Source organism: Mastigoproctus giganteus, chromosome 7 (genome assembly GCF_048544385.1).
Source record: "Mastigoproctus giganteus isolate SK-2022 chromosome 7, ASM4854438v1, whole genome shotgun sequence".
In the NCBI taxonomy this organism is placed as follows: Eukaryota; Metazoa; Arthropoda; class Arachnida; order Uropygi; family Thelyphonidae; genus Mastigoproctus; species Mastigoproctus giganteus.
Window position 1 is genome coordinate 101686117 of NC_143581.1, and position 13546 is coordinate 101699662.

General features: G+C 37.5%; 1 protein-coding gene across 4 annotated transcripts in view; it reads left to right on the forward strand.

The window, feature by feature from the left end:
* Marf1 (meiosis regulator and mRNA stability factor 1-like protein) overlaps window positions 1–13546 on the forward strand; it is a 1146796-nt gene that overhangs the window by 212776 nt on the left and 920474 nt on the right. For all 4 annotated transcript variants that reach the window (XM_090377798.1, XM_090377799.1, XM_090377800.1 and 1 more), the window contains exon 5: window positions 9501–9667. In XM_090377798.1, the coding sequence (XP_090233924.1) occupies window positions 9501–9667 (167 nt within the window). The remainder of the gene's footprint in view (window positions 1–9500; window positions 9668–13546) is intronic.

The following is a 13546-nucleotide window of genomic DNA, read 5'->3' on the forward strand; positions in this document are numbered from 1 at the left end:
GGTTCTGTGAGTTTGAAGTTGGACAGTAAATGGATGTTGGCTGATGGCGGCAGGTGTTTGTACTGTTTTGAAAGAGAGAGAGCTGGAATTACAGAAGACAATTCAGAAGAACAGTGCCGTGCCCATGGAAGAATCTGTTGAAAAAGCATGCAGCAGAAACAGTACGTCTATGAGACAGCGGGTGGAGAGACTCTGTTAGAGATGTAACCTAACTGCCCTCTTTTGAATGGAATCTAGAAGCCTGAGAGAGGTTTTGGGGGCACTGCTCCAGAAGTAGGAACAATATTCCATGGTAGGGCGGATTTGCGATTTGTACAAAGTAAACAGCTGTTTGGAAGAAAAGTAACGCCGAGAGCGAAAGAGAAAACCAAGTTTTTTAGATGCATAGGAAGCAATATTTGTAATATGCTTGTGCCAAGAGAGATTAGAAGTCAGGGTAATCCCCAAAAGAGATATATCATTTTGCCTAAAAATCAGAGTGTCACCAAAGATAAGCAGAGGAGCAGAAGAATCCTTTTTGTGAGCTATAATACAAGACTGAGTTTTAGTAGGATTGAAATCGACTAAGTTGTCTTTGCACCACTGGAGAATTACCTGGAGATCGGCATTTAAGGAATTGGTAGTAGATATTCGAGAAGTTGAAGCTGTTTGAGCAGGGCAAGGTTTCTCAAAATGGTAAAACTATGGATAGGATTTCAAGTCAATGGAAGAAGGTCATAAATATACAAGAGAAAAAGAGTGGGGGGAAGAACTGAACCTTGGGGGGACACCAGCATTAGTGGAGACGTTAGAAGACAGAGAGCCATCTACCATCACCCTTAGTGAGCGATCAAAGAGAAAACTGGATAACCAATTACAAAAAACCAGAAGATGGAAGCTCATTTAGAAGAAATTTATGCCAAACACGATCGAAAGCCTTTGAGATGTCAAGAGCAACTGCTTGTATTTCACAGGCGCCTCCGTAGCCAGGTGGGAAGGAGCAGCAGTGCGTAGCACACGCTTCTTGATTAGACCGGGGTTCGACCCCGTCACCACCAAATACGGAGGATGCGGAAAGGTTAAGGAATGACCGCCGCATATCCTGGAGCAATATGGCCTTAGTTGCTAATGCTCCTAAAAACCAAACAACAACAGCTTGTATTTCACCGAACCTTTCCATTGAATTTGTCCAAAATGGATAACATAAGCCAGAATATCACCAGTGGATTGGCACTAACTGAATCCATACTGGCGATCATTGATCAATTGGAAGGTTTCTAGGTAGTTTAAGAGTTGGCGGTTAATTGATTTCTCCATTACTTTAGAAAGAGTAGAAGTAATTGTAATGGGGCGATAATTGGATGGGAGGGAATTGTCACCTTTTTTAAGAACTGGCTGGATATGAGAAAATTTCCAAGCAGAAGGAAAAACACCTTTGAAATAAGAAAGTGAAAAAAGGCAGAAAACAACAGGAGTAAGTTCAGGAGCACAGGTTTTGAGAACAAGTGGAGAAATGCCATCAGGACCTGGAGCTTTGTTAGCATCCAGATTCGTCAAAATTCTTCTGACATCCTTTTGACAAAAGACCACAGGAGGGATTGAATGGAGCATGTTGGGAATGGTGGGGGGTGTTTTACCAAGATCATTAATACATGAATTGGAAGAAAAATGGGATGCTAGCTGGTCAGGTTTATTCTTGGCTGATGTGAAAACAGTACCATATGGTTTTGAGAGAAGTGGGAGCAGAGATGGGCAAAAGTTGCGGCCAATAGCTTTGGCAAGAGACCAGAATGCTCAACTACCATTAGGACAAGAAGCAAGATTTCTACTCTTAGTCTGTTCAAACTCTAGTTTGGACTGATTAATAACTACTTTACAATTGTTGCGAGCTTTGGTGTAGGCAGAAAATGAAACTGAAGAATTGGAAAGAAGCCAATAACGATATGTAATGTTCTTCTCTTGATCTGGATTAACACATTCATTGGAAAACGAAGGTTTAGATAAAGGATGAGATTTTAAAATGGAGTGTGGGATAAAGGATTCCATTCCTACAGGAATAATTTCACTGACATGATCTGAGCAAACATTGACATCAGAAGTCGTGAAACTGTAATCAGACTAAGGAGAAGAAGAAAAGAAATCTCGCAGGTCATCCCATTTTACATTCTTGTAATGCCAAAGAGCATGAGGTTGAGAATAGCCATGAGATCATAACTTAGGTGGATAATGGACGAATCACTTTCACTGTGTACTTAGAAGGGTTGTTTATGAGAAAAAGATCAAGTGTGTTGGCTGTATGGTTAGTAATATCTGGTATTCTTTTAGGTAAATGAACAATCTTGGCAAGGACATTAGTAATTGCAAAAGCCTCAGCATCTCGACCAGCTGGGTCGGTGTGACTAGAACACGGAAGCCAGCTGGAATTGTGAACATTAAAATCACCAAGGAAAATTATCTCACTGTTAGGAAAGTTGGACTGGAGAAAGACAAGTTGCAAAGAGAGGAAGTCAAAGAGCTCCAAGTGATTAGTGGAGTTCAGAGAACGGTAGAGAAAACAGATTAATTCGACACAATTAGGTAGAGAGATTTTAAGCCATAGAAGATCGAAAAGAGGAGAAACCAAATTACCAAGTCTCTGACAGGGAATATCAGAACGGACATATGCACAAGTACCACCTTTGATGTGAAAGGAATCATACAGCGAATAATTTGGGCAACTAACATGAGCCAATTACGATATGTAATGTAATGTTCTTCTCTTGATCTGGATTAGATCAAGAGAAGAACATTACATTAGTTGAATCAACCGATAACTGAAATTCTGTCAGAAAAAGTACATGGGATTTGGCAGACCGCATGTAGTAATGGATATTGTTGAGATTAGAATTGAGACCACATATATTTGTGTAATGGACCACAAAGTGTTTGGGAGGTTTAGATCTTTTCGCAGATAAGCTTACTCTATTAGTTTGACAATTCATGGTGTATTCAATAGTAAGAAAAAGTGGATGGGGGACATGGTGTATGAAGTAATGAAATTTTTGGGTATGGTGTACACATGGTAAGAATATACCCATATCCTTGACATAACGTGGCCTCAACAATGCCCCCCCCCCCACATACACACTACTCGGACCCCCTTCAGTCACTATCTCGCAGAGAAAATGTAGCAAGATTATACACTAGCTGATCTGGAAACCTCGTAAAGAGTTACCAATAGGTTCGGTCTGGTGTAGTAACTAGTGGTCGACCTGCGAACTCTGTTTTAGAGCTGTACCCTCGAAATGTAAGGAAGATTGGATCTCTCCATGATGTTCATGATAATCTCAAAAGTCATCAGTCATATTGCATGATGGGAAGAGATGGGTCAGGTTTGATCGGAACTTAGCTCTGGAGATCAAACATGGATTCCACCACTTCAAGCCACCAATAAGCAAAGTCGTGGTATTGCTCCGGTTGATGAGTCATCTACCACCTAGTATTGCTTGATAACACTGAGGGGCCTCATTCCTCCATGTGGTGTGGGCGCTACACCTCAACCCCTGCTTATGTTGGTTCACACCTGAGTGCTCAATCACAGTGTCTGCTTGTGCATGGAGGTTTTACCCATGATTACTAACAATCCCACCATCGTGAAGGTGCAAGCAGAGGATTTGGCTGTGACAGACCGTCCAGACTTCGCCGAATTTGGGTCCAGTTGACTTGAGTTTCACCCAAATATCAGTTCCATCAGAGTTTTTGACTCCCAGGTAGCAAGTACAGCTTGTCTGGTATATCTGAGAGAATGTCTGTGACACATCAAGGACCAAAATTACAGAATGGTACCCAAGAGGAGCTGAACGAAAACCTGGAAGACAAAAATGGAGTTGGACAGATGAAATTGAAAGAGTTTGTGGGCAGTAAATGGATGCCATTGCACAAAAGAGAAGGACCTGAAAAGGTTGCAGGAAAGGCCTTCATACTGCAGTGGATTGAAAATGGCTGATGTTGACGATGATTCATGTTATTTTCTACAAAAGGAGGAGGAAGAGGAGCTGATTCTTTTCTACTATAATTATATAGTTACAGCAACACTGATACAAGCTTTCGCAATGACAGTTATCCAAAAAGGACAATGGGAGGTTTAAGGATAGAATAAATTGATTAAGGGTAGAATAAATTGAGCTATGGTTCTGATTTTCTGAAGCAGTTAGGTTAATGACAGATTTCAGTGGGAGTGTTGCATTTTGAAAAAAAAAAAAAAAAATAGTTATTGAAAGACAGAGAGATGTTAAGAAAATATGTTATGAATGTTATTTGAAGAATTTTGTATGTATTTACATTGTTCTGGTATGAAAAATATTTTTGTGCTTACGTGGTTGCACTGTAGGTTAAGGATATCATAGGAGGACTTGATGTAGAGTAAACACAACTCTTATGTAATGGTTTCTACAGAAATAAAGGAGTAGATGTTATCTGAATATCACTCAGGAATAAGATATCCTAACTGAATACACAACAAAACACAATCCTTGAAAATAGTTCAGTATGTTAGATGCCACTATTTTTATTGACTTGATCAAAATTGACTAGTGACTATTGCTATGCCCGTAAATATGTACTTGTGTATGAATAAATTTAATTAAACTATATTTGTACAGTTTTTAGATTCGAGTGTTGACATTCGAGGTGAGTGGACACGCTTCATCCTGGCTCTTCAGTTTAGTGGATTGGATTACTGTTGATTATTGCTTTTAAATATTTGCTTTATTTAGTATATCGTCGGATTATTTTGTTATAGGTTTTCCTGTAACACTTTGATTTTAATAATATTATAGTTATTACTTTTTAAAGTTAATTTTCATTGATATTTAGCTAATTTTGTAATGGTAATTACGAGATTTGCCTCAAACACGTCACAGGGTATCGTGACTCACAAGGAAATAGCCCAGATCGATTTACGTGTGAGTCATGATTTAATCCGTTGCAGAACCTGTGGAATGTTTTCCAAGGTCGACCTGGTGACTAATCATAGCTCACCTGGGAATTCTTTTTTTTGTGATTGATGTAAGGAGTGCACCGATCTTAAATTACAATTTCGTGCACGATGGAACAATTTGAGTCACTGTAAAAACGGGTGTTTGCCCTCGAGAATAATGCATTTGGGAGCTTGTCAGAGACCCAAGACTCCAGCAATCTACCAAGTGATGCAGTCCCGATTCGGGCCTCAAAACAGAAAAACCTAGTGCAAACTACCCTGGTTCAAAAGGACTTTGTTTAATTAGGAGACTCTATTGTCAGCGAAATAGGAAATATTTTTTGTAATCAGGATAGGTGGAGTAGAACCAGGGTATGACTGCTGGGAGCAACTATTAATGATCTCACCAACAGATTGTCAGATTTTAAGGGGAGGTATATGGGGACTAATGACATTAAACGTACACGATCTGACGATTTGTTGGAAAAATTCAGGGCCATGCTGTGGAAATCCTGCAAGCTAGGCCACAATGTCTATGTGTCTGCAATTCTGCCCAGACACGATAGGAGGGATTATATGTTAAAAGCCTTGTGGATTAACTCAAGACTTTAAGGACTTTGCAAGGCTTTAGGGGGGAATTTTCTATCAGCTTGACCCACACTTGTAGGTAGAAGGAATTTGTTTTGTGGAGATGGGATAGACTTAAACAAAGGTGGTGCAAATGTTTTTGCCACTATTATTGAGGATACCTTAAAGGTTCAGGGAAACTGCTAGTTAGGGGAGATGTTGGTAATACTGACACGAGTTTATCTGATAATATTGGTCAAAGTAACTCTTGCACATACCTCAAGAGTTCTTATCTGTTTCCCCAAATGGACATATTATCTAGATGTTCTAGGGGCAGAAACATTTCAAGTGAGCGGGTAGCTAATGCCAGGGAAGAGAGCCTAAAAAACTTCAAGGGTTGTGTTAGGGTTGTTAAATGTACAAGAACAGTAAATCTTAATTGTTTATATAGTAATGTTAGAAGTGTCGTCAATAAAATGAGCGAATTCGAACTGCTGGTTAAAACAAGTAATGCGGACTTAATAAGGCGTACGGAAATGTGGTGCCACCTGGAAATAGGGGATGATGAGTTTCAGTACGGCTCGTATAATGTATTTAGGAAGGATAGTGTAGATAGAAGGGTTGGTGGGGTAATGCTTCTTATCAGAAGCAGCCTGTCTGCGATAGCTTTCCCGGATTCAAACGTTTCATGTGCTAGTATAGAATCTGTATGGTGTGAGATAGTTGGAAACAAAGGTATAATGTGAGTAGGAGTAATCTACAGAACAGGTGATTGTGAAGATTATGATGAAAGCCTCTACATGCAAATGGAATGGGCAAGTAAGTGTCAATGTCTTATTATGGGTGATTTTAGTTTGCCTCTAATTAATTGGAGAAAATGGGAAGGAAACTCAACATGGGGAACAAAATTTTTAAATCAACTAGATGACTGTTATTTGTATCAACATGTCAGGGAAAGTACTAGAGAAAAGAATATCCTAGACCTCATCATCACCCATGAATCCGATGACATAACAGGGCTGACAGTAGAGGAACCACTAGCAGGAAGTGATCACAGAGTTCTACGGTGGATGATGAAGAAAGAGAGAGAGAGAGAGAGAGGTAGCATTAGCAAAAGGCAAAGGAATGGGTTATAATTTCAGAAAACAAAATTACGATGCCTTAAGGTGCTACATGGCCTCTATTAACTGGGTAGATGTCGCACAGAGAATGAATAAAATTGAACTGTGGTATGCTTTTAAAACAGTCACAGATGCCTTGAATGCGTATATGCCATTAAAAAAATATTCTACGAGGAGGGTTCCAAATTGGATGAATAGTGAAGTTGCCACATTACTTGAGCAGAAAATGGTGGCATGGAAAAGTTACAGAGCAATAAAAAATACTGAAGCCTAGCTACAAGATGATTTGTAGTAGAGCCACAGAAAAGGTTCGACAGGCAAAGGCAGTTTATGAGAAATCGCTAGCAAACAGAGCAAAGAGAGGGGATAAGGAATTCTTCACATATATAAATACTAGGAAGAGGAGGACAAACCAGATCAAACCTTTACATAAGGGAAAGGGGATAGTATTAAATACACTAGCTGTCATTGCAGATGAACTCAACAGTTATTTTGCATCGGTATTTACAGAAGAAAAAGAAAAATCTTTTGTGGCAATGGGAAATTGAGGAAATTTCCTCAATTTCCCATTGCCACAAAAGTATGTAATTAATGATATTGAAATTTTTCAAGATTATTTAATAAAAAAACTTTCGCGCCTACAGGCCAGTAAGGCTCCTAGAGTTGATGGAATATACCCTATAATCTTAAGGGAGGTGGCAAGTGAGTGCATTGAACCATTGAGGCTAATTATGCTGGCATCACTAGACTCTGGGGAGATTCCGTTGGATTGGAAAAGTGCCAATGTGTCTTCCATGCATAAAGGTAGTTCTAAGAGTGAAGTGGGAAATTATCGACCTGTCAGTCTGACTTCAGGGTTAGGGAAAATTGTGGAGGCAATGAACAAGGGTGGAATTCAGGATCATTTGAATAGAATTGAAATTCTCAAGGATACTCAGCATGGTTTTGTAAAGGGAAAATCATGTTTAACAAATCTGGTTCGCTATTTTGAAAGGGTGACTACTAATGAGCTGGATTTAGGAAATTATTTCGACGTTGCTTATTTAGATTTCAGCAGAGCTTTTGACTAAGTCCCACATGAGCGGTTGCTTTATAAGCTGGAACAGGTTGGAATCACTGGGAAAATCCTTAGATGGATATCAGGATGGCTTCAGGGCAGGAGGCAGAAGGTTTTGATAAATGGCTATTCCTCAGATTGGGTTGATGTAAGAAGTGGGATTCCCCAAGGATCACTTGATCAGTATTAGGACCACTGTTGTTTTTAATCTTCATAAACGACATTAATGAAGGGATAGAGGGCGTGATGTCTAAATTTGCAGATGATTTTAAAATTGGAATAGTCTGGGATCACTGTCAAGCTGAGCTTCTTCAGTGAGACCTAGATAGACTTCCGGAATGATCAGAAAAATGGCAGCTCTGCTTTAATCCAAACTTGAAAGGGACTTGGGTGTTACGATACGGTCAGACATGAAATTGTCTGAGCGTTGTAAACAGGTTGCAAGGAAGGCCCATGGTGTCGTATCGATGATCTAGCGAACTTTTGCAAGTAAAGATAGTAACGTGATAATCCCATTATATAAGGCTTTTGTTAGAACACACTTGGAATACTGTGTTTAAGTATGGAGACCGTATCTAAAGATAGACAAGGAGCTTCTTGAAAGGGTGCAAAGACGTGTAACTCACCTGGTGAGATTGGCAAAAGGGCGTCCTTATGAAGAATGAGTTTGAATATGTGGGTTGCAGAGTTTAGAAACTAGACACCTTAGAGGAGATTTGATTGAGGTGTTAAGGCTCTGAGAGGCATCAGTAAAATGAGTGAGGATGAAATTTTCAAGATTATAAATGATGCTAGAAGTAGGGGACATAAATTCAAGTTAAGACTGCAGGAAGTTTTATTTTAGTCAGCGAGTTATAAATGACTGGAATAAGTTGTTTACATGGGTGGTAGAGGCTGACGATTTGGGGAAATTCAAAGGTCATCTGGATAGTACCTTCGGGTGAGGGAAACACATAGGATGATAGGTTTAATTTCCTTTTCTTTTATTAATAATTAGTTTGCTTTTTTTTTAATCATTGTTTTATTGTTTTTTTTTTTTTTTTTCTTTTCTTTTCTTTTATCATTGTTTTATTGTTTTTTTTTCTCTTTTCTTTTCTTTTATCACTGTTTTTTTTTTTTTTTTTTTTTTTCCTGGTGCAGCGTAAGCCATAGGCTTTCTTGCACCATGCGGCCATTACTAATACTAATACTAATTATATCACTGCAAAAAATTCATAATTTTGAAAGATAATAGGCTGTACTTCACCATTTTTAGCAATAAAAAATTCAGTGAGCCACATGATAAGAAATTCATGTACGTTTGTGTGTGTGTTTTTTAGGCTACAACACATGGATTTCTTATCATGTGGTTCATTATTGAAAGCAGCTTGGATGCCTCTGGCCTACTTCATATAACATTTTGCTCTTATCTGTTTTTTAAATAATTGATTTCCTATCAGGTATATTGTCTTAATTTTAATGTCTTACAGTGTCTTAAATAGCGGATATGGGAGAAATCCCAGGTGCCGTCCGACACGAACATAGTGTCTTAATTATTGTACAATATATAAATGAAATGGCTTCATGTGAGCATGGAATAATATGGTTATAAAAAAGAAAAATTTCAGTTGGAACTATTAAAAATCCACACACTATGTAATTGTGGTTTATTGCTTAGGGTAATATAAAGTACCTGCATAACATATATAGGCATTTCAATAACTATCCATTAATTGTTGTATTTTTTATTTCTAATACTTTTTTAGCAGTATCCTTTAGTTTTTTTTAGTTATTGGAGGGAGGATTAGTGATTACTGTTTTCTTCATTCTTGTTCTACAGGCGATGTGAACTTTGCTACTGATCTTTCTGATTTTCGTCACCGTCATAACATTCATATTATTCTTCTTCATGGCAGCCATGCACCAGAACCTTTACTCACTTGTGCCCATGAGCATTACAGTTTTTTGGAAATCACATTGTATTTGCCATACAGAAGTCCACTTAAGGTAATATTATATAGCAGTAAGTTTAAAAAAATAATAAGCACCTGTCCATTGCACATGATATTGATTGGGAATTTACTGTTCTGTAACGTTAGATGTTTCCTGTAATGGAAAACTTCATAGATTCAAAATACGAAATAAGTAAATAAATATGCACAATATATGTAGTTTATCTCAAAAGTACTATGATACTGAGAAATAATGAAGGTTTTCTTGTTTCAGATTCTCACCACAGTAGTTCAGCAGTATGTAAACCACTGATTAGAATTATGTGAAATGAATTTTTACACTATGATTATTGTGACTGTCTTTGTAAATTTCTAAGTGAATAAAATCAATAAGCCTTAGCCCAGGATCAGGAGATTCAGAAGTGTGGAACGGAGAACAGACAGTGCAAGTTATTACCAGTTGTAAAATCACTAAATAGTGGATTCGGTAAAATTTCACCTCAGAAAGAAATAGCTTCTTGCTGATAGTACAATAGACTCTTGGTGCAAATAGTTTTATAATGAAACAGAAATTAAATGGAATTGAAAAAGATGACACAGAGTTAATGGCTTTAATAAATAAAACAGCTTCAAGAATCAGAAGGAATATTGCATGTAAAATTAAAATTAGAAATGAAAACAATAAAAATATTATGCACATATGGTTCAGAAGAGGGGAAACCCTAACAAAAAACCAATGACTTCTATAATCAATTATAAGGTTTAACTAATAAGATACATAATGAGGATGAATTAGTAATAGTAGTGGCAAATGCATCTAGAGCAATTGCTCTTGATATTTCCAGATCTTTTGATTATGTTTGGCATGAAGGCCTTCTGAATAAGCTTAAATCTTATGGGGTGCTAACTGTTTTTTGTAACTGGCTGTTTTCTCTCTGACTGCTCACTGTGATAGTACATGGCACACTGTCTTCTAACTTCTCTGCTAATGCTGGTTTTTCTCAAGGTTCAGTTCTTTCCCCCACTCTTTTCCTCTTGTATATTAATGACTTTCTTCTGTTGACCATTCTATCCATAGTTTTGCTGATGATAGCACATTGCATTGCACTTTCCAGTTCGAGAAACCTTGCCCTACACAAACAACTTCAACTTCTCGAATATCCACTACCAGTTCCTTACATGCTGATCTCCAGGTAATTCTTCAGTTGGGCAAAGATAACCTAGTTGATTTCAATCCTTCTAAAACTGAGATCTGTCTTATATCTCTCAAAAAGGCTTCTTGTACTCCTATGCTTATCTTCGATGGCACTGATTTCTAGGCAAGATCATATATCTCTATTGGGGATTACCCTGACTTCTAATCTCTCTTGGCATAAGCACATTACAAATATTGCTTGCTCTGCATTCAAATAACTGGATTTTCTCTTTCGCTCTCGGTGTTACTTTTCTTTCAAACAGCTGTTCACTCTGTACAAATCACAAATCCGCCCTACCATGGAATATTCTCACACCTGGGGCAGTGCCTACAAAATCTCTTTCTGGCTTCTAGATTTCATTCAAAAGAGGGCATTTAGGTTACTTACTGATCATAATTTTAAAGTCTCTCCACTCTCTGTCTCATAGATGCTCTGTTTCTACTGCATGCCTTTTCTATAGATATGTCCACGGCACTGTTCTACTGAATTGGCTTCTGTAATTCCCACTCTTTCTTCTAAAGCAGTCCAAACTAATGCCGCAGCCAGTCAACATCCTTTTGTTGTCCAACTTCAAACTCACAGAATCAATTTTTCTTCTTGCTCATTTATTCCTTGAACTTCTGTTTTCTGGAACAACCTTCCTTCATTTTGTATTTCCTGAAAATTAAAACCTACAGAAGTTCAAGTCTAATGTCAACAAGTATCCTGTTTTATCTTCTCAATCGCCAATTCATGGAAACTCATGTCAACTCATAAAAAAAACCGTTAAATCATGCATGGTGCTAAGTACTGTAGATTCTAATACCTCTCATGTTTGGGGTTTTCATAATATAAAAAAAAAAAAGGTGCAAAAATTGATAACAAGTGCTTGTGCTTGTGACTTTAATTAGTCATTCAGACTTTTACAGAGGGGAAAGGTGAGAAATAGTTTAAAATGTGACAGAGTAATTTTTTTTTATTGATTCTAATATTACATTTTATAATAAGATCAAAAACCATTATTAGTGTGGCAAGAGGGTCATTATAAGTGTGGCAAGAGTGTCATTATAAGTGTGGCAAGTGATGTAATGAAGCAAATTTATACAGCATCACCAAAAAAAAAATCACACGTCTGCAGTTCCTCCTAATAATTTGTTTAATCCTTCCTTAAATTTATTAAAACTACCTACTTCTACACCAGATCGAATGCTGTTCCCACACAAGAGAGATCTGGCTGAAAGCCAGATCCATCCTTTTTCAATTCAAATTGATGCCTCCTCCCCATGCCTATCATCCACCTCACTCACCTACCAAAGTAAATCACTGACTAACTCCATCAATCCATCACAAAAAGTCAACAAGTATATCGATGTGGTGCCTTCTTTGATTATTTGCATTTTTTTCTTTTTGAAAAACCATGAATCTGTGGCACATAGCATCTTTGGAGACACGTCCGATGTTATTTTGAATCTGCAAAACTCCACAAACAAACATGACCAGCTGTTCTATATGACCACCTTTTTTATATAAAGGTAATCATGCAAAGAAAAGTGCAAAGAAAAGTAATAAAGGTAATCATCAAGAAAACATGCAGAGTTCAGTTACCATCACAAGTACAATCAGCCTGGTGTGTACTACTTGTACAAACCAGGTTGGTTCATACAAGTGTATGTAAAAAAAAAAATGGCTATCATCCAAGTATGAGGAAGGATACCATGATTTAGTTTATTCAGTCCATATAAAGCTGTGAATACCATAGTCAAGTTTCTTTGCAAGCACCTAGTTTGCTGCAGTTTGCAGAACTGAAGTCTTTCTTCTAAGAATACCCTTTTGTACCCCTGATTAGCCTTGTTGCTCTTGTCTGAACCCATTGCAACAGATCTACATCCTTCCTAAAACTAGGCTTCCACACTTACATGCATCATCCCTATATCATTCAAAGAACCCCATGAGGACCCCCCTTTTTTTTTTTCATTCTCTGCCTTGGGCATGGTATACTGCTTAATTGGTATGTTGTTCTGGGATTAATGCTATCCATATGAACATTAAAATTGACAAATGTATTACTTTTCATTTGTTAATTTTAAACCTTATTTGCTACTTCTCAGGTAACTTGCTTAATTTTTGTAGGTCTTGTTGCTGTAATATGCTTTGATTTTTGTTATTAACCACCCTGAGAAGCTTTGAATCCTCTGCAAACACTAAGCTTCATTTTCCCACATCAGTACCATCAAATGATACATTAATAAATATAGAAAAAAGTAAATTTCCCAGCACTGAACCCTGAGGGAGGGACTTCACTAATAACATCAGTCCAAGAAAAGCAGCAGTGACCCTTTATAACCGCCCTCTGTCTTCTGCCACTCAACCATCCCTTTATCCAGAACAATACTTGCTCCCCAGTGCTATGCTGCTAAGATTTGTACAGCAGTGTAATTATTCAGTTTGTCTTTGTGAATGGTATTTTGCAGTTGATAACATTATCAGACAATTTAAAAACTACATAACTACCAGCTCTTTGAATTTGCAACATTGAATTCATCCTTTTTAAATGATTTGACCTCTCTCTGTCTCATTATTGGAATACTATGCTGTGCAATGATTTGGTTTTTAATGGCGGATATTGAAATGCAGTTTGTGATAAAGAGTTTCTCTATGCTTTATGAAAACTAGGTTTCTCCCTCTTTTTCATCTCACAAAAAATAATAATAATAAAACTACATTAAAATCTGATTTTTTATTTTTTGATTTTCTGCTTA